This window comes from Podarcis filfolensis (genome assembly GCF_964270895.1).
Source record: "Podarcis filfolensis genome assembly, chromosome: 9".
NCBI lineage: Eukaryota > Metazoa > Chordata > Lepidosauria > Squamata > Lacertidae > Podarcis > Podarcis filfolensis.
The window spans coordinates 3,002,672-3,024,041 of record NC_139610.1 but is presented as its reverse complement, the minus strand read 5'-3'; the positions used below and the strand labels follow the sequence as shown (position 1 = coordinate 3,024,041).

The 21,370-nt window shown below is 39.4% G+C and overlaps 1 protein-coding gene and 1 long non-coding RNA gene across 2 annotated transcripts in view; both read right to left on the bottom strand.

Moving 5' to 3' along the window:
* LOC310770353 overlaps positions 1–21,370 on the bottom strand; it is a 571,729-nt gene that overhangs the window by 258,138 nt on the left and 292,221 nt on the right. The window lies entirely within an intron of this gene.
* STX18 (syntaxin 18) overlaps positions 1–21,370 on the bottom strand; it is a 48,413-nt gene that overhangs the window by 14,393 nt on the left and 12,650 nt on the right. The window contains exons 2-4 of the mRNA XM_083630740.1: positions 2,248–2,315; positions 1,127–1,242; positions 956–1,033 (exon numbers count right to left, since the gene is read on the bottom strand). Of these exons, the coding sequence (XP_083486866.1) occupies positions 956–1,033; positions 1,127–1,242; positions 2,248–2,315 (262 nt within the window). The remainder of the gene's footprint in view (positions 1–955; positions 1,034–1,126; positions 1,243–2,247; positions 2,316–21,370) is intronic.

Below are 21,370 nucleotides of genomic sequence, written 5' to 3'. Positions count from 1 at the left end.
GTAGACATGTTCTCACTATACCTAATAAATGGATTTTATCAAAGTTGTGTGTTCTGAACTTTACTACCAATCAATTTTACTGAATAGGCATGAATTATAATTTTTTATTAAGAAAAAAGTAGTCTGCACAGAATGAAGTTCACTTCACTTTATTGTTCATAACTTTATAAAGTTTCTACTATGTGTCCCCCTTGTTGTTTCCTCACAAAAGGAATACACAACACTGCAGGGCAGTTGAAAGCTACACTAAGCCTCAGTCTAACCCACATCCCACAGCAGGGGTTCAAAGCTATGAAGGGCTGTAGTTTACCACTATTGACCTACAGTATTTAGTATTAACTACACTTCAGGATGTCATGAACCACTCTAATCTAGCAAAAGAGTGTTGTCCCAACCTCCAGGGTGATCCATACCAGTAATAATGCTCCACCAGGTTTGAGGGTTCGATATTCTTCCTTCATATAACAAACCTATTCTGAATTTAAGGCTTCTAGTGTTAGCACAAAAAAAGTATTTTTCTCCCTCTTTAAGTATCTACTGCTTGCAACTCCCCAACAATACTGTAATATTTTTGATGGGCTTGTTAATTTTAGTGGACTTGTTAGGGATACCCTAAGGAGTGAACTTAAACTCTTCTCCTGTTAGCTTTCCTTCCAAAGTCAGTTTGAAATCTGCTTTGCTTTTTAAAAGCCAGTTGACTTGTGTGCATTGAAATTCAAGGTTCTAGTTGCCCACAAATGTGTTACTTGGGACATAACATATCTAGAACTTTCCTCCCTACACCACTGCCTTATTGTCACCTGGCCACTCTTGCTGTCTAGCTGTCCCAGCAATGGAAACAGAGAAGAACTTATGAAAAGGCTACAGTAATGCAGAGCATTTTGGTCTAAGCTTAAAGAAAATAATTATGGCTAGACAAAATAAAAAACACCACAATTTCAAGAAAAATATATACTTTTTAGATAGTCTCCAATGAAATCTAGGACAGCTTCTCTGTGCTGCTTCACTTGCGGGGAATGGATGTCCTTGTGTGCTAAAAAAAACAAAGAAACACAAAAGCATTACGCTTCACAGATAAATGCTTTAAACATCTGGCACAACTCACACATTATTTAAATCAATTTACCTTCTGTTCTGAGTTGCTGAATTGCATCAGCACATGTTCTCATAAAGATCTGGGCATCCTGGTCAATCTGGTCTCGCTCAGTGTCTGTCATCCGCACATACTCAGACATGACATGGCTGGGAAAACAGTCAGCGCTGTTAATTTTATTTTAGCACACTCCGCTTCTGTTTCCTTAAGTCCACTGCAACTAGTGTCAGGGTATTGCTCCCACACTAGTTACCTCTTCTCATAAAATAAATACCGCTATTAAATCCAAAAGATGAACACTGCCACCTGGTGATGTGGTTTAACCATTCTAACACGTGACTAAAAAGAATTAAAGAGAGATTATTTCTTATTTTTATCCATAAGCCACCTTGAATCCCTGTCAGTGAAAAAACAGGGTACATATATATGTGTGCGTGTGTTCAAAAGGTATTTTCCCTCCCACCATGGAAACCATCAGCTTTTTCTTCCACACTTCAAGCAGTTGTCCTTCATCTCTGCTTGGGCACATCTGCACTTGGAAACTGCCTAGATATTCAAATGTGAAATAATCTTTTGATTTTCCTTCAACATTCCATTTCTTATTCCTCTTTTACTATCTTACCCAGACCACAAGTTTTTGTTTTTTAAAATGAACACTGGGTTTTGACTGAAGTGACATTCAAGTTCAAAGAGCTTTTCCACATGAGCAAGGCGAAAAGGGAAGCAGGCCACAGACTTCCTCGGCAGTGATGCGAGGTGGTGGCAGGTAGCTTGGTTGTCCCCCAGATTCCATGTGCAGGCTTAATCCCAAAAGTGGCTGTGGTCTTTTGGTTGGAGGTGGTGGCAGCAACTTCCTAGTGCATAGGCTGTGGGTATGAACCGGAATCCATGCATCCCCAGCCATCTCAATCAATCACAACAGACAAGGTTCCAAAACTTCTTTTCATTAAACAAACACAACTTTCTTTTTTACCACAACCTTTTATTCTTCCTGTTCAGAGGGAAACCAATTTAACATTCTTTGACTATGAGCACAGGTTCAGTAATCAGAGTGGAAATTTAACACAAGAGCTTTCCACCAAGGGAGAGTGCATCAGTCCACGAATGTTTTCCTTCTTCACCCACCCACCCACTGTTCCTATTGCAATACTTACCTGTAGGCATTAATATAATCTTTCCTGTGCTGCAGAAGAAAATCTTTCAGTTTCCCGATGTTATTGACCTGAATAAAATAAAAAAAGCAAAATGTAAATACAGTATTGGATTTAAAAATGAAAGGGAAAAGAAAAGCATTTTATGTGCCCAAGGTATGATACTTGGACATCAAATGCAAGGTGAGGGCTATTTACAAAGCACACTCAAACTGCACTGGTGAACTAATTCCAGCAAGGAAGACCAACTTAGGCCTATCTTCTGTCAACCACTGTCAGACCCACGAGGAACTGGAACTCCAGTTTTGCTAAAGGTGTTTATTTTCAGATTAGAACAGTACATAAGGCAAGTCACAGGTTGCAAGAATCAGCCGTTACATGAGAGGGCAAAGGCATAGCTAGGCACGAGCTAAGATGTTGAACCAACAAGTGACATGCCCCCTGCACTTTCCTTTTGAAGGATGGGGTGAGCACAATATTGAGTGCTGCAAGCGGTTGGGAGTCTGGGCAAGCAAACAGGCACTCCGCCCACTGGGCAAGTTAGGTGCTGTTGCGTGAGTCAGTGCTGTAGTCTCCAGGTGACAAAGGTGGAGTGGCCCTGGCTTGGCATCCGGTTTACTCCCAGCTGCTTCTCCTGAAGGGGGAGGTTCCTGCTTAACAGGGAAGGCACCAGAGGTGGCTCCACAGCTAGAGGAGCTACAGAGTGCATGTTTGGAAGGTGGGTAATCTGAGAATTGGCCTGAGCCTTCTTTGGAGGGTGCATCTCCATCCCCTCACCCCCTGGGATCCTCCCCAGCATCCTCAAAATCAAATCCCCAAGATCTTCCTACTCCTCCTCAGGGTCAGACCACGACCTCCATGACACTTCCACAGGACTCAGGAAAATCTTAGGCATCATGCTGGAAAATAAGGACTGTGGCGGGGAAGCGACAGAAAATAGCCACTGCTCCCAGATCAAGCAAGACAGGTAGAAACAGGCAGGTACGATGTGGCCCTGACTAAAGTAGCCACCAAATTCCAAGACAGCCTCAGTTCAGAATGGGGCGATCAATCTTTCGGACTGATAAATCCAAATAGAATATGCCTCTGAGCTCAAAAAAGGTTGTTGGGAGAGAGCAGCGGTTGAAAAGGCAACAAAAATAGGTGTCGCCTAGCTAAATTCCCTTCGAATCCCCGCAATGGGGTGAGCTCCCATTGCTCGGTCCCTGCTCCTGCCAACCTAGCAGTTCAAAAGCATGTCAAAGTGCAAGTAGATAAACAGGTACTGCTCCGGCGGGAAGGTAAACAGCGTTTCGTGCGCTGCCAGAAGCAGCTTAGTCATGCTGGCCGCATAACCCAGAAGCTGTCTGCAGACAAACGCCAGCTCCCTCAGCCAGTAAAGTGAGATGAGCGCCGCTACCCCAGAGTCGTCCGCGACTGGACCTAATGGTCAGGGGTACCCTTACCTTTAGCTAAAGTCTTTTGTGCTAAAGCAGAAGACAGCAGAAAGAGTGTAGCACCCCCAGAAGTGATATCTCTCACCTGGTTAAATAGGGCTGCCTCCCCTTTCTTTTTTTATAATGCTGTTTAATATTATTATTTCATTTCAGGATGTATATAAAACCGAGAGAACCATTATAACAATAGACGAAAATTAAAAACACAACTATAAAATAGGCATGTAGAATGAGTAGTTGCACATCTTAAAATAACGAAGTCTTTTTGAAGATTAGGACTGCTTCCTTCTGAGACGCAGGAAGCAGTCTTTAATGGAATGGCACCAAAGATACTCTTTGCCAGAAGGAAAGCTTTTACAAATTTAGCAGCAGTACACAACCTCCTGCATACAACAGGGATATCCACTAGATGGCAACAAAGATTTCAGCATTGTGCTAGCATGCTGGTGTCTTGAGATAGTATGTTCATCTCTCTGCGACTTTTGCTTAGTTTGTAGTTTGAAGATGCTTTATCTGTAGGCCTGCAAGCATCACTTTTTCTTTGAGGGGGGAGGCAGAGATGAAAGAACCCAATCATATCATGTTAAAAGTAACAGAACAAATACTTTATCTTTTTTGATAAGGCAGTTAAAACTTCTGTCTTTTGTTAACAGTGACAGGAGACAAGCAAAGCATTTTTATCTGAAGCCTTCAGTAACTGGGGTACAGGCATACTCATTTGACTTTGAGTTTTCTCTATTATTCAAAGGGATATATAATTTTTAATTAAAGCAGACTTAAATACAACAGGAAGACACAAGGAACAATACTTTCAATGAGCTGCATGTCTTGCCAAAATATTTTGATGGTGGGCAGTTTAACATCTGCTCCTAGAATCCACAACTCACTGAAAGACACACCCTAGACAGGTTTGCTCAAAATCCATTAAACAGGTTTTGCCTTCTTAAACATTTTTTTTTAAATTAAATAATTACTTTTTCAAAATAAATAAATCAACATAACAATGTAGATTAGCATAGGCATAAACAGAAAACAACAGGAAATTAACATCAATAAATGAGAGATAAAATAAATATAAAGTAACCACAAATTATCAGCAAACCAAAGTAAAGAGAAAACGCTTTTTACAGCAGTGGGAAAGTGTGGCAGGGTTGTATATTGTCATTTGAAAAAGTAAGTAATAGTGACCAGTGTTCCAAATGTTTGCTCAAGTTCTCAAATCTGGTCTTCCTTAAATGTTAATTTAATCAGTTATAATGCTCCATTCCAATGGGGGATTATTTTTCTTTCAGTTTTCTATGCATATTTTCACAGTTATTTTCGTATCAACTGCTGCTATCTGATCCTGTAAATAACTCAAATCATACCTTTTCTTTCTAATAGTAAAGAGTATCCTATCATTTCATTAACTGAGCTAGCAGTTAGGCTCCAGAACAGCCCGATGTTCAGCAAGTCCCAGAATAAGCATCCCCTTAGTATATGAGAGATAAGGTACCACTGAAATCAGATCTTTACAATATTTTCTCTTAGGTCTGCTGGCATTGGTTTAGGACGGTTGGATTTTTGTCCAGGTCCATCTCCATTTATAGACGTTTATCTCTTGGCCTATATTCCTTTCCCAGAGGGGTTGAGAAAGGGATATAGGACTTACTTTCTTGCAAGCAGTGGGGTTTTTTTAGGGGATGCCAAAGGGTACGCAGTACCGGCACCTCTTTTTGTTGTTGTTAAAAAATGTGGCATCTACTGTCACATCTCCATGGTAAGGAAGGGCACATATTTTTCTAGGGGTGAAAAGCACTGCTTACAAGTCTTCTTACCACTGCACCTTTCTTGGGGAAGCTTGTTCCGCTACAATAAAAAGAGCTTACTTTTAATGAATTTTGTTTAGGGTCAGCGCCCTAATGATCCTAGAACAGACCTCCTTGGAGTTAGTACTCCAGAATTGGAACTGTGAGGATGAGATGGAGATTTCCATAGCTAGAAACCCCACTACCTTGAAGAAACCGATGGCTACAGAAGAAAGAACAAGGTCCTTTAACTGACGGGAGGTGGCACTCGGGGTATGGAGCATTTAGTCAATGACTACCTAGGCCTGCTGCAAAACTCAGCCAGTTGCTCACTAAGACAACTTGACTGTTTCGTCTCCACTGCAAAAGCTCTATCCATGGTCCTGAACCCCCCCCCCCGCACCTTTATTTCCCTCCTAGGTGCTGCCTTTACCTAGCCTTCTTTTTCCTCGCCGTCTTGCTTGGGCAACCAGAAACTACCAACATCCTCTTGTTTGGGCCACCACAATATTGGGCATCCCCATGGATCACAAGAAGCAGAACAAACATAATTTAAATAATAAAATATGGAAGAAGAGGGGGTCTCTTAGGCAACTGGACCTACTACTTTTAATGCTTTATATATTAAAATCAGGATACATGCATACCTTGTAGTTAGGTAAGGTGTTTGTAACGTGGACTGATAGATTCAGTTACATGGACTCCATGTGTTCAGTAGACTCAAGTTCACCGCTATGCCTCTGGCTGCCATCTCTATTTTATTTTCAGGAGCTACTGAAGACCTTCATTTTCCTACAAGCCTTTTAAGTGGAGATTTCCGTTTGCCTCTGTACTGAAACCGAAATGGTTTTTTATTTGCTGATGCTTGTATTGTTACGTTGCTTCAAGATGTTGTATTGGAAACGCTCCATAAATTAAATAAATAAAGTAGTGGTGAAGCTGGAATGAACCACAGAAGATCCACATTGCCCAAGTACGCCTATTAAGGGCATGGCCCACAAATTTCTCTACATTTCAGAGTTTAAGTGAACATGGGAAGCCCTTAACGAAGCATGTCATACCAAAAATTAAAAAAACAAAAACCCACAAACTTAAATTATGTGTAAAGCTGCAGGTGGATAATTTTGCCCTTCCACAACTTGTATGGCTATTCTCACCTGTCCAAGGCTAATTATACTCACTGAAGAAAGGATGGGATATTGTTCTATTACACTCATAATGAAATATCCAGCTGTGGCTTGAACCTGGAAGACTGCAGAGCTTGGCTCAGATAAACTACAATAATGAGCTGGGTATCATCAGCATATTGATGACATTAGATTATACGTAATCTTACCCAGTAATTCAATATGTAACACTGGGCAGGAGGAAGGACAGGGCAGGCCGAGTCTGAAAGGGACGATAACAAATCAGACCTCCATGCTATAATCAAAACCAGGCACTCCACAACTATGTTTTGAATTCCTGCCAGGTTCTGCAGTTGTGTCTCCAACAACATCTCATGATCAACACTACCAAAGGCATCAAAGATCTAAGAGGGTCTATGGGGTGGAAAATCTTGATAAATCAACAGGCAGCAACTGTTAATCAAGGCCTGCCCAACGCTATTAACAGACCACATGCCAGGTTGGTAGGTGTTTATAAAACTGTGCTCATATCCAGTTGTGTTCCCAAATAAGTGATGTACACTTGTTCAACTATCTTGCCCAAGAAGGGAAATTGCCAATAAGATGGAGCATGGAAATACAGGGTTGGTTTTCAGGAGAAAAACCTTTTGTATGGAAAGGCAGGGGATAAGTGTAACAAATAAATAAAAAGGATACCTTCGTGATCCTCTGCACAGCCCTTCACATCAAAGTGCTGAATCCTCACCTGACAAATCTCAGTTGCAATTGCTTTTCAAAATTCATTCACAAAGGAATTACCACTAAGATGCATTTCTCAAGAGGGCCTTCTTGGTGGCTGCTCCCTAAATAAGCTAGACTGGCTCACTCCTTGCTGCTATTCCGCCAGCAAGAAAATACTGCTTTATTGCAGCAGGCGTTGCAGGACCGTTTTTTTAAGGAAAGGGCTTTTGAATACTGCTGTGCTGCTTTTACTATCTGTATTTTAATATACAGTGGTACCTCAGGTTAAGTACTTAATTCATTCCAGAGGTCCATATTTAACCTGAAACTGTTCTTAACCTGAAGCACCACTTTAGCTAATGGGGCCTCCCGCTGCCGCTGCCGGAGCACGATTTCTGTACTCATCCTGAAGCAAAGCTCTTAACCCGAGGTAATATTTCTGGGATAGTGGAGTCTGTAACCTGAAGCGTATGTAACCTGAGGTACCACTGTAACTGTTTTTTTATATTGTTTTAATTCTACTCCAGTTTAATTACTTTTTAATTACTATATTTTATATGTTTTAAGCCTTCTGTATTTTATCTGTGTTGTTTTAATTTGTATAAGCTGCTTTCAAGTCCTGGTCTGGGAAAAAGGCAGGATACAAATTTAATAGTAATAGTAATAAAAACAATTCATTACTGAAAGGAAGACAACATTTAAAAATGTGGTTCTTCATTCAGACATCAATATCAAAATCAAGGATCTTGGAGTTCTGTTGTTGTTTTTAATTAAAAAAACAGAGTAATATTCAGGCACAAAATAAAAAAAATTACAAGATATTACACATTGTGTATGAACACTTTACAGAGCATATGGGTTGGGGAAATTGTTGCATAATTTGGATTTTAAATGTTCAATGTTTTTTAACTGCAGACAGAAAATGTTAACTGCATGAAAAATGAAGGGTCACATCTATGGTGTCAGAAAGCATCTTCTAAATCTTAGAATAAAGACAGTTTATTTCTGTGTAAACTGGTGTCATTACATAAAAGAGGTGTAGTACATTAAAGAGGTCGTTATGCCTTTAAAATCACTGGTGTTACTAATTACAATTCAGGCTTTGTTAAAACTCAAGGTGGTGTAGTAATTTTCTTCTAATCTCATGCAAATGATAAAATGATGCAGTGGTTGTATATTACTTGTTGAGTAGTACAAAAACCGAAATAGTCAAAACCTAAATGTGAGATGTTAAAAATTCTAAGGAATCAAAATTGAGAAGCCAAAGATTCATTTGTTTTTGTAAATTCTTATTTTTGTTAGAGCTGTTCTATCCATATTCTATCATGTGTAGTTCAGAAATACAGATCCAAAAGTAAAGTTCAATTAATATTTTTCAAACTTGAGCAATCCTTTCACAAAAAGAGCACTGCAGAATAAGCACAAGTCCACCAACTGCATTATGTAAGAGCCTAAACAACTGAATTATGAAAAATATATTTTAGACAAGTCGCTGACCCAATATTATAGGCTTATTAGTCTAATTCCATGCATGTTTACTTGAAACTACAGAGTCCCACTGAGATCACCTAGATTTACTCTGCAAAAGCATACAAAGTATTGCACATTTTGAAGGTAAAGTTCATGTCTCTATAATGAAAAGAATCATTTAAATATTCATCTATTCCTGGTACGGTCTAGGCATGTTTATCTGATTTTTAATAGGATAAAGGTCTCCGCAACAGTAACGATTTTTACATTGAAGATATTTGAGAATTACAGGTCAAAGCTTTGATGCACAATTAGCATCTAATTTCCAAATTCTTGACCCTAATTTCTAAGTTTAAAACTCAGGGTCTGATGGTTAAGTGAAATAGAATAAAACACAAAGTTTAAACTTTCAGGAACAGCAACTGTGAAAAGTTGGCACAGCTGGTTCAAATGCTTATTCTAAAGCTGCAAAAGTGCTGCATTTGTATAAGCAGAAATTAGATTTATGTCACCCGCCTGTTTAAGCAACTGATGATTTCCAGTGCTATCCTATTCAGGTTTGCGGGGAGAAAGTACAGTAGGTCATAATCACAACTGACCAGTTTTTCAGATGATTTGCCTCTTGAGGGTACACATTTGGTTTAAGTTGCAACTGCAATGTTAAAGTTCTTAAGCTAGGTCACTCAGATCAATTGCTGCAGTAATGTGAAACTCCAAAAAGCAAGCGATATCTAAACAGAAGATAGGGGTGGGCATGCATTTAAGTGGGGGGAGCAAAAAGCCAAGAGACAGTCAGCCTGGCTGCCTCTAATCTCATGAAAATGGTTACCTTGCTCAGTTCCTGGTTTACATCAACAAACGGGGAACAAAAACTAGTCTACAAGTAGAAGGCAATTTGGGACCTATAATTACTTTTATTAACAGGCATAGCATGCACATTTTATTCCATTACTTTTGTTCTACTAAAAGTTACATTTAAATGACAACAACTCTTTAAAAATGCGCCCAAAATTAAAAGGGCAAGAAAGCACGACAGCAAATCCAAAGTAGAAGGGTCTGAAGATGCACCAAAATTCAGACTTGAGGGTTCCACATTCTTTCCTTACTCATATCCAGTTATTCAAAGTAATGAAAGAATAGAAACGATAAACACAAAAATTGACTGCTTGCATATTTTTTTATCTGCAAATGTTGAAAGAGATGTAATGTGGAGACGCTAAAAATGTTGTTTAAAAAACTGAGACAAAATTTTAAAGTACAGCTGCTGGTAACAAAACTAAACAAAAAAGTTCATGTGATTTACGCACTGCAGAGACAGAGCAGTACTTGAAAAATCAACAGATTGCATAATAATAAAAAATCAATAAGAATAAAATGTGCAATCTTTTTGTTGACTGCATTAAGAACAAACAAATAATACAGGAGCATTTATGTCACTCTGCAGTGATAACCTGTTTCAAAAATGGAAGTGCATGCATAAGGCATTAAAGAGTTTACTTTATGGTATTTCGATTACTTCACTGGGCAGATTGTAATGAGAAAGTACAGCATTATAAAAGGAGACATTTCCCATTCCTTAACGAGGCACTCATAATTGTTGTTTGAAAACTGAATTGCTCATCCTTGTGTACAACTACTCTCTGGCTCCTGAATCAGCCCCAGAAAAAACCCAAAAACCCCCACCTCAAGTGGCACTACTAAAGTGAATTGCTACAACCCTGGAAAAGGGAAGAGTTTTCACTTTCTTCACATACATGTCTGCACAACTGAACATAGGGCGGCCACATACCCTACTTAACACAGAATAGTCCGCTACTTAAAGGCGTGTCAGAGGACTATACTCCAGGAATCCTTTATTTTTTGAAAGGCTGTCCAGCCAAAGTCGGGTTTGAAGATAAAGACGAGCAGCGGCCCATCAGCAGACATAGAGGAGGCACACAGGTTACCTGGCCCCAAATTTATCCTTTACCCTTATAATTATAGCAATTCTTTATAAATTTAAATCTACATGTATAAAGTAGCACATGCAAATTTTACGCAAATATGTGCTCTTTTGTGTTCTTTTTAAATAATGCATTTCTTCATGCACAACTGCCCTGACTTATCTTAGTCAACTTGCACATCATATCTCTTCGTAATCTCCTGCTATTATCTGCTGTCAAACAAAATCAAATTTCCAAAACAAAAGCATTTGGGAGCTCTTTTAGTATACAGAAATTTAGAAATACGTGAGATTCCTATTCTAAAGGATCAAAATATTCTTGAATCAGGACACCCCTTCAAACAAGAGTGACTATGCAATCCTAACTGTGAGGAATAAATCATAAACCTTCCGTTCACTATTTTGAGTTTACAGCTTTTGAAAAACATTTTCTGAAATTGGTTTATTTCATCTTTGAGTACAGCTTCCTTTAACAAACAAACAAAAAAAGGACTCATAGCAGGAAGTATTTAAATAATGCTCCTTCCAGGAATATGAAAGCTGCTTTTCTGTATCGCTGCAACATTATTAAAAGGAAAGTAGAATATTTTGAGTAACTCAAATATTTTTTGAAAAGTGAGCATCCTAATGCAGTTGCATCTCTTAAATTTAGTATTACTTAAAATTAAGAAAACAAATGGTCTCACAGACACACACACGTACCACTCCCAAATGCGAGAACAACCTTGACTATATGTTACAAGAGTTATTGTATAATATTGAGCACAAAGTTGCTCAGGGGGGTCTTTGGGACCTGTGGGGAGCAGCAGAGGACAGAAGGAGGCACCAGTGACTTTTGCTTGTGCAACAAGATCACTAAATGAAACTTTATAATTAAGACTTTGAAGTTCTACAGATCGACTGAGCTTGGATTCTAAATAAAACACTGAAATAAGAACCTGCAAAAAGTGCTTCGTCGACTGTTCCGAGTCCTTATCCAAAAAAGACAGACCAGTAATCTTCTTGCCTTTGTAAGTTCATACACGTGAATACTTCTAATTCTATGAATTTCAACACACTGAAATGTTATATATTAAAAGGGAAGGTTAATTACTGCAAAAAGGAACACAACGGTGTGTTTTAAGAAATGGCAGAAAGTTTCAAACGACTGAATACAGTTTTAGTATCACTTACAAGAATAAGGCTGCAATCTTAACTCCACTTACAGAGCAGTAAGCCCCATTGAATTCAACAGGACTTACTTCTGAGTAGGTGACATGGTTAAGATTGTGTTGTAAGTCTACAATAATTTATGCACCCACATGTTTGAGAGTAAGTCTTACTTTTGATTAAACATGCATAAGATTGCACGGTCAGTGAGTTCATTATTCACACAACTGTTATGTATGCATAAACACTGAAAGGAGTTTTTGTCACTGAACTGAAAAATAAGGACCCGACAAAAATTCAGTCTTATCTGTTGAACTAACAAATTGAAACTGCCTCATTCAAGTCTGCAAAACACACAAATCTTCTGATGTTCATATTTTTTGTTTCATCATGGGATCCAACATCTGACTTTAATAGGATTTTCCAATATTTTCTTCTTGTCTTATTGCCTAACTCCAATCAGAACTTCAATATTTATATTTTCACACAACTATCTAAAACCTCTTTAAGCACAACACAAAAGCCACAAGATTTGAGGAACATTTCAGCTGGGAAACAAAAGCAAATTGGTCAAAATATGTTTGCCGAAATTGGTTTTTATTACTGCAAATTAAACACACTCCGTTTACAACAATTCTCAGCATTAAACTTTATTTGCACTTTTACACAGGATGTTTTTTCTTCAACTGTCCCATTTTGTTCTGAATAAATTATAAATTTATTTCTTCTTTTCTTTATCAAGAGAGCAACTAATAGACCTCACTCAACTCTTCTGCAGAGTCCAGTGGCATAGCATGGGGGGTGCAGGGGGGGCCGGCCGCAACATCTGGGGGTTAGGGTTAGGGGGCGCAAATCCACGGGTTAGGGGGCGCAAATTACTTGCCTTGCCCTGGGTGCTGACAACCCACGCTACACCACTGGCAGAGTCCACATCTTTTTACAATTAACCACTGCAGACATGGAAGTATCATTAAGACAGGGGCCAACTGTAATAAGGTAGGACATTATATTGAATAGTAGACAGCTCATCTTCAAACATTTCCCATTAATCTACTCTATACAAAAATCAGGTTTTATAAAAACTATGTTATGCTCTGATTTAAGGAATCCTTATTCAAAGTCAAATGTTAAAAACTTCCGGATACAGGGCTGCCTTCAGATGTCTTCTAAAAGTTGTGTAGGATTGGGTGTAGAGGTTGGAGCCCAATCCTACTCATTACTATTCATTAATTTAGCAATCTGTAACTGGTGTACATAATAGAGGCCCAATTCTGAAATGCACACTGAATTGTATCTATGTAGCACAGTATATAATTTCAGATTCAAAATTTATTCAAAGTATCAAAACTGAGGTGCACATATTTTCCTGCTGAAATCACTGTAAACCGTGCATAACAAGCTATAGGGAAATGAGCATCTGTATAATATATACAATCTCTCTCTCTCTCTCTCTCTCTCTCTCTCTCTCTCTCTCACACACACACACACACACACACACACTGTGCAGAGACAAGCAGGACCTGCAACAAAACACTGCCGTGTGGCAGGCTCCTGATCAGGGTTCCAACCAGCTAGCAATGCCCTCCTACAGGATACTCCCTTCCACTTCCTCTCTTCCAGGTTTTCTGTTGTCTTTGCCAACAGTCAGTCAGCATTCCACCCACCTAGCCCCAAAAGGGTTTTTCAGTTTATGTATTTAGAAAGCATTCTTTGGGACTCCTTCAAGCCTCTTTTATGTGTGTGAATTGTGCTGCTTTGGCTACAAAAGATTCCACATTCTGAGAATGAGTTGGCTGTAACTAGTAGCCCCATACAGAGATTCTCATTCACATATCATTGCTTTTAAAAGTGTTTTAATACCTTTCCTTACTTGCAATTTCCATTACCAAGATATCCTTCTGTATATCCTCTACTTACAAGTTATACTGATGTTATTCTGAATCTCAAAAACATGTTTCCTGACTATTATTTTATAAATAAGCTATGCTTCAGAAATTCTTTCTCTGCGTGGAATGTGGGAACAAAAAATGACATGATCTCTATATGGAAAATACATGAGTGCACATGGACACACACACAATAGTATAAACATGCTTTCCATCATGCTTTGCACGAACAGTAATCTAATCTGGCTCATACATAACTTTCTGGGAAATTTACATTTTAACATTAGCAATTTTATTTAGGGGAGCAAAATTTTAGGTTGCACCTAACGTTAAACAAAGTTTCACTTACACAACAATACTTCCTCTCTTCTCTCCAAAGTGCTCAGGAGGGTCTCCCAACCCATTGGAGATGATTTTCAGTGCAAGAGGGTGCACAGGAGAGACAAAAGGAGACAAGTAGGAAGTTCTGTTCCACATGCAGAACATAGGATACAATTGTATGGGGGGGAAATCCCTTCTGTTCAATAAAAAGCACGGTAGACAGATTTTCTCGTGGAAGAAATATTGTTTATCATCATTAATTATGTGTTTATTACTCAGCATTAAATATGTCCATCTGCTAGAGCTGAAGTATAGAAATGAGTATTTAGAAGTCCTAGTGTATAGCAGGGGTGAGGAACCATTTTTAGTTCAAGGCTCACCTCTGCTTCTGGGCAATTTTATGGGGATCACAACCAATTATTGGTAGGCAGGGCCAGAGGCAAAAGGGAACATGACAAATTTTACCTTTGCATGTTAGAAGAGTTTCTACACACACTTGCACTTCTCTCTCTATTCTATACCCAGACAAGAAGGAGAAATTAACAGAGTTTGGGGTCACATGAGCAGAGCTAATGCAGGATATGGCCTGGGATAGTTTCAAAGGCCAGATAAAGAGCCAGGCCTCAGGCTCCCCAATGTACGCCTGGTGTACAGTAAGGGGCACTCATTTTTTCCCTTTGCCTGAAACCATGAACCCTATTTAGCAGTGCTTTTTTCTGGGGAGACACAGGGACACACATACCCCTAAACATTTTGTGAATCTAAGTTTGGCCACATTGGGGGGCAGTATTTCAATATGAGTAGGAAAATGAGAGTACCCCTAAACATGTTTTAGGGGGGGGAAACACTGCTATTTAGTATTTTTAATGTCTACTTTCTGTAATTCTATTTCAGCATATATCTTTTTATTTTTTTATGATGCCTCTGGAATTGCAGCCCACCTATGTCTATGCATTTAATGGGGGGAATTTAAAGTAAAAACTTATTTTAGAAGAAGGCTGCTATAATCTTGTTGTGAACAAACACAATCAGTTTTGAAAAGCATGCTAGAGATTTATATCCACCCGTAACCATAGAAATTAATCTTGAGCTTATATAAAGTAGCTGAGAATACCATTTACTTAATGAAAATCAGAGTACTGTTCCTGCAAAAGAACCTCCTTTTATTAAACAGCGTCTTGCTTTTCGTCATAGGATTTCAGTTGATGGGCCACTTCTTACAACTTAATTATACCCATTTAGGCAATATCTCTTTCATAAAAATAAAAAAAAACCAAGTCAAAAAAAATTGCTGTTTAATTTTATTAAAAAGGGTGCTAAATTGAAAGGCATAGTTCATACATTTGAAATTAATGCCATGTAGCCTACAACATTCCACAACATTCCACAATGGTCTCAACGAAAAATTACTAACTTTTACAAAGTCTGCAAAGCAATAGCTGGAAGGAAATAGAACTGGATTAAGTGAAACTTACCTGAGTAAACATGTTTAGGTCCAGTTAGAATATGAAAACACCACAGGGATATATTTACTTTGACTCTTTTGTGCAGCTGCGGCCAGAGAGCCTAACTTTGTAAAGTGGCAACTACCAACGTATACTTAACCCATGCATGTACCGCAAGTCCCCCCATTTCCCCATCTGTTAGTGCTACCATCTCTAGAAACAGTGGTTCTGGAGGTGCAGCAACATCCGAAACATTGGTTTGTTAACTGAGATACCACACCAAACCATAATTAAATTTACCTCTTGTTCTACAGAATGTCTGGATCTGCAAACTTTATCCATGTTGATGGAACTGCTGTTATTGCAGATCAGGTTGAATTTATTTCCATTATAAACCTCAAGGAGTTTCCATGTAGTCTCCCATCCAGGCCCACACCTACTTAGCTTCAACAAGATGGCTGCATCATATACCGTAACTTCTGACAATGGCCTCCTGAGCTGACAGATTCCTATGCACCCTCTTGTGTCTGGCAACATAATTTTTTACTCTGGGCTAATCCAGATGTACTATCTATGCAAGGGAAACCATGGGGTTTTTTAACAGAAGTTTTCTAAACAAGGAACTGCCCTAAAGGCATCACCACTCCTAGATCTAGAAGGTTGTGCTTGGGGGATACTGTTTGGCCCTATGGGTTCTCCAGAACTGGGTCCTGCAGAGGCTGATCTTACTCTTCTCTTTAATGACAGTGCATTCTCGGCAGCAGGCTGTTGACATGAAGCTGCATTTCTCTCTTTCATCTTCTGCAGGTGAGGTGAAAAATGTGCTGAACTGGTGCTTGGTTGTGAAAATAGAATGGATGAGGGCCTATAAACGGACTGAATCCAGACAAGACTGAAATATTATTAGTGGGTGATTCTTCTGACCAGGCGGGTGGCGGTCAAGCTCCTTCTGAAAGAGCAGATCTGTAGTCGAGTGTCTTCCTAGATCCACTGCTGTCACATGAGGCAGCCTCAGTGGTGCAGAGTGCAGAGTACCAGCTTTGTCTGGTGGCTCAGCTGTGGCCCTATATGGGCAGGAATAACTTGGCTGCAGTAATATATGCTCTGCAATGTGCAATATTTGTTTGCCTTTGAAGATGGTTCAGAATATTTAGCTAGTGGACACCCAATTGTTGACATATCACACCAATCCTGGCACAACTGCACTGGTTGCCAATTCAGAGTGCTAGTTTTAACATTGATGGCTTGGGACCACAATCTTTTCCGAAGTGCCTCTCCCAGTATGAACCTACTTGGACCCTTCCATCTTCATTTGTGATCTTTATTTGAATGCTCCATCTGAGGAAGGTTCAAAAGGTATTGTAATGGCTATAGGGGTTGCTTGTGCGTAAGTTACCGCCGCTCTGGGCTAGGTTGCCTGGTTAAACCATTTCTGTCTGGACAGCCATCCACTCCGTGGCTGTTCAGTCGCTAGCAGAATCCGTCAGTGGGCGTTTCTTGAACCTCTTCCAGCGAAGAAGTTCTTTGACGCCAAGTCGCCGCCTACTTTCCCTGCGCGGAAGTCTTCTGCGCAGGGTGGGTGTGGGCAGCGGAGGACCTGTGCTCTCCTCGCTGGTCTCCTGCGAAGAGTCCTGGAGCCTCCTCTCTGCTTCCCCCATCGGCCCCCCTCTATCCCTGGTGTTGCGCTGATTTTCTTCCCCAGCCGGAGACCTGCCTCTCTCCCTGCTTGGCCCCTCTCCAGCATCGCTGTGGAGCCTCGCCTCCTCCTCTAGTTCCGATGGCAGTTCCCTGACAGGTATCAACAGGGAAGAAAACTTTTTCAGTTATAGCTACCCACCTATGGAATGCTCTTCCCAATGAGGTCCACCAATAACATCATTTAGGTGTCAAGTTAAAAATTCCTTTTTTTCTCCCAGGCATTTGATGGATTGCGACCAGCTGGTTGGTGGCAATTCCATAAAATGCTCTTCTACTGGGTTTGTTTATGGATTATTACAATGGTTTTATTATGTTATATCTTTTTCTGAATTGATTGGATACTTTTTTGTAGTACAAATAAGTAAAATTAATAATAAAGTCTGACCCACGGAATATTGTGTAAGACTACAGTTGATGGCATACCAAATTTATCAACTTAGCAAATAATATCCTGGTTCACACATCAATGTAAACCAAAGCATGATTTAGCATGAATGCATGCAGGCCCTGGGAGAGAAAGCAATGGCCGTTTGGCCCTCCCTAGTCATTCTGCTCCTGCTCCGCACTGAACCTTATAAGCCATGGTTTGGTTTAGCATGTCGCCCAAATTGGGCTCATTATTTAGCTCTCTCCGCACTAAACATGAGCTGTAACCAAGTTTTGTCCTATAGTTTAAAGTTTATGGTTAGTGTAGAGAGAGATAAACCACAAGCCTGGGTTCAGTTTACACATTAAGCCAAACCATAGATGAGCTCAGTGCTCCACAGCAGAAAACTGACTGAGTAGCAAACTAGAGGCAATTTCCTCTCCAGAAGCCCACATGCTGTCAATAAGGCATAGTTTGGCTTAGCATGATGTGCGAACCATGCTAATATCTCATCGCCAGATGAATTATTTGATATGCAAGGAAGAGAATATGCTATGTTGTTGTATTGATAGCAAGTCATTTCATTTCATTTCATTGCAAACAGTGGAATCAGTTCCTGCAGCTGTGTTTACAATCTATTTACAAGGACTGTGCGCTACTCTTCAGAACTTCTACTGATTTAAATGAGAGAAACAGCTGAAAGCAAAGAGACGATTTTAACTTGAGCACATGGTACATACTCAAACATTTCTGCCTCACTGCCATTGAAAGCCCCTAAAACCCAGTTACTTAAAATAAGAAAATAATGGGGCTAGGCAAGAATATGCGCTCCAGCATCATTTTAACATGTTGCACAGGATCCCACACAAAGCCAGCACACACAGGCAGCCTAGCTGCATGATCGTTAGGGGTGATGGTAAAGGTGCTTCATTGTTTATTTGAAAATTACTGTTAATATTCTTGGCAAACAATAAAACATCTATTGGTCTTAACACTAAAGACCCAACTTCCCGTCTATTCCATATTTCAAATTCATATTACTTATTGCCAATACACATTTTTTTCATAATTAAACTTATTCTCAATAAATCTAATTTATTCTATCTACCTAGCAACTATTACTGAAGTTCCTCGAATGCTGCAACAGAGTTTAAACTACAATATTTATTTTTCAGATATTCTTTGAAAACCTCCCATTTAGAAACAAATTCCTGTTTTGATTTATTCTTTATTTTTTCTGATAAACCATCTAATTCGGCATATTCTGTCAGCTTTTGGATCCAATCTTGTATAGAGGGGATTTCATTACTCTTCCATTTTGCTGCGATCAAAACTCTTGCTGCCGCCGTCGCATATAAAAAGATACCCTTCCTCTTTTGTGGAATATCCAAATCTGTTATTCCCAGGAGGTAGGCCTCTGGTTTTTTATTGAAAGAGATCTTTAGCATTTTTTGCAGCTCTGCATGTATACTCTCCCAGAATACCTGTATTTTCCTACATGTCCACCACATATGGTAGAATGTTCCTGAGTCTCCACATCTCCAACAATTACTTGACACATTGTTTGCCAATAAAATTATGTGTCTATGGTTATTTTTGTAATTTGTGTGTAATTTGGTATTTGTGTTTTTTTGTGTGTTTTTTTCTTGTTGTATAAATAAATATTAAAAAAAATGAAAATACTGTTAATAATTCTTTCAAAATATTATTCATTATGCAATGCATATTACAGGCCACAGTATTAAAACAGAACCAGAGTAAACCACAAAGAACTGAGAAATAAAAGCATGGCTGCTCTCAAACAGTTTTTAAAAGGAGCTAAACTCCCCAAATCCTTACCCTGCAAATGCCAACTACTTTTCTCACAAACTTTTTTTTTAAAAAAAGACATGTTCACACACAAGTACAGCATTACATGTGTACTGGGCTTCCAGAATCTGATAACTTAAGTACCAAAATGAATCTTTTAAGAGCTACCAAACTGAACAAAATAAAATAAAATTAGATATAAATTCCTGTTTTAGACTGTGGTCAACTGAGGTCTAGACAAAACCCCATGCACATTCACTGCTTAGTCTCCAGTCTGCTCCAAGTTTGAAAAGGTAATTGAACTCAGTCTGTAATTACTGGATTAGACACAGATGGGCTCTATACATTTCAGGGGGAGAAGCACTGTTTGCATTCATTTTATGATTGCCTGTAAGGTCAAACTTTTCAAAATGTACTTTCATCTGTTAAATGGTTTCTTAAATTCCCCTGGGTAGATCTTCAATAACTGATGTTTTAAGCAATTTGAGCCTATCAGATCCTGTCTTTGAATATAATAAGTTGCCCATTTTCTAGTATTATATACGTACATGTAGGTTAATTGCTACATCTTGCATATTTTCAAAATTGCATTAAAAAAACCCTGAACACGTCATTCAACATACATACACACAGAATGGTGTGATGTCTTCTATTTTAGCAGGAGGGTCATATATCTAACAATGAACTACTGCAACCACACACACTCTTAATTGATGTTGTAATTAACTGAGCAAACACCCTACAATGCCACTCCCATTTTACTATGCAGATATGGCAATACAGAAGTACCATCTGCAGCCTGACAAAATACAGAAGCAAAAGAACTGTTTATTCAAAATAGTACACTTTGCTTTTTCTTATACCATCCAAACAAGTTTCAAACAAAACTGAACCACTATGGTGCAATACTCAGAGAATGGGACTTGGAAAAGAGACTCACAGGTCAAACCCTGCTTGGCCACAGTGGCGTAGCGTGGGTTGTCAGCACCCGGGGCAAGGCAAGTAATTTGCGCCCCCTAACCCGTGGATTTTAGTAGGGGCAGAGAGCTGCGAGTGCGAGCGCCCCCCCAGATGTTGCGCCCGGTGCGGCCGGCCCCCCCTGCACCCCCCACACTACGCCACTGCTTGGCCATGTAGTTCACTGGGTGATCCTGGGCCAATCTCCATCTCTCAGATGAATCCAATTCGTAAGGTTGTTGTAAGGATAAAATGGAATAGCAGCCACACCCCACAAGGCATGCTTTGGGTCTTCATTCTACAAAGCTAGCTGGAAAGATAGAACATTTTATCTTTATAGGATGCCTTACTTATGTTTAGGAACAAAAAGGCCTATTTCAAACCTGTGTCTGGTTAGACTCCTGGTGAAATACTACCCCGCTACAGGAGGAGTTGATTCCTACACACAGACAATGTGTATGTCAGGGGAAAAGGTAGAATTGAAATCTGTCACACTCCGTCACTGAGTTTTCAATAGGCAGTGGTTTATTTTAATACAGAGGAGCATTCAGTCAAATGACCCTCATCCTGCATTCTCAAGTGGCAAACAAAAAAAAGCAAATCAACATGGGGAGACACAATGCAAACTGGGCTCATAAACAAACAAGCTGAGACTATGTGTGTGTTTTCACAGGAACGAAATCTATTTATATGCCCTATTTCTTCATTCTTCCCCTTGAATTGAAACCACTTGCCTACAATTCATAGGGATCAGGTCTTAAAATTCAGAGAAAATTATTTGCATTGTACATTATAATGGGAAGAAAACAGGGAAATGAGAAAGATTTCATCATGATTTATCCTCAATACAAAAGGGGGAAAGGGGTGTTTTACATACCAGAATAGTTATACTAAGCCTGATTTCATGAACGGCAGATCACTCCTAAAGACCACTGCAATTTTCAAGGCCAGGGATAATATAATATCAAACAATCTAACTAACCACAGTCAGGCATAATGGCTTCAGACTGTA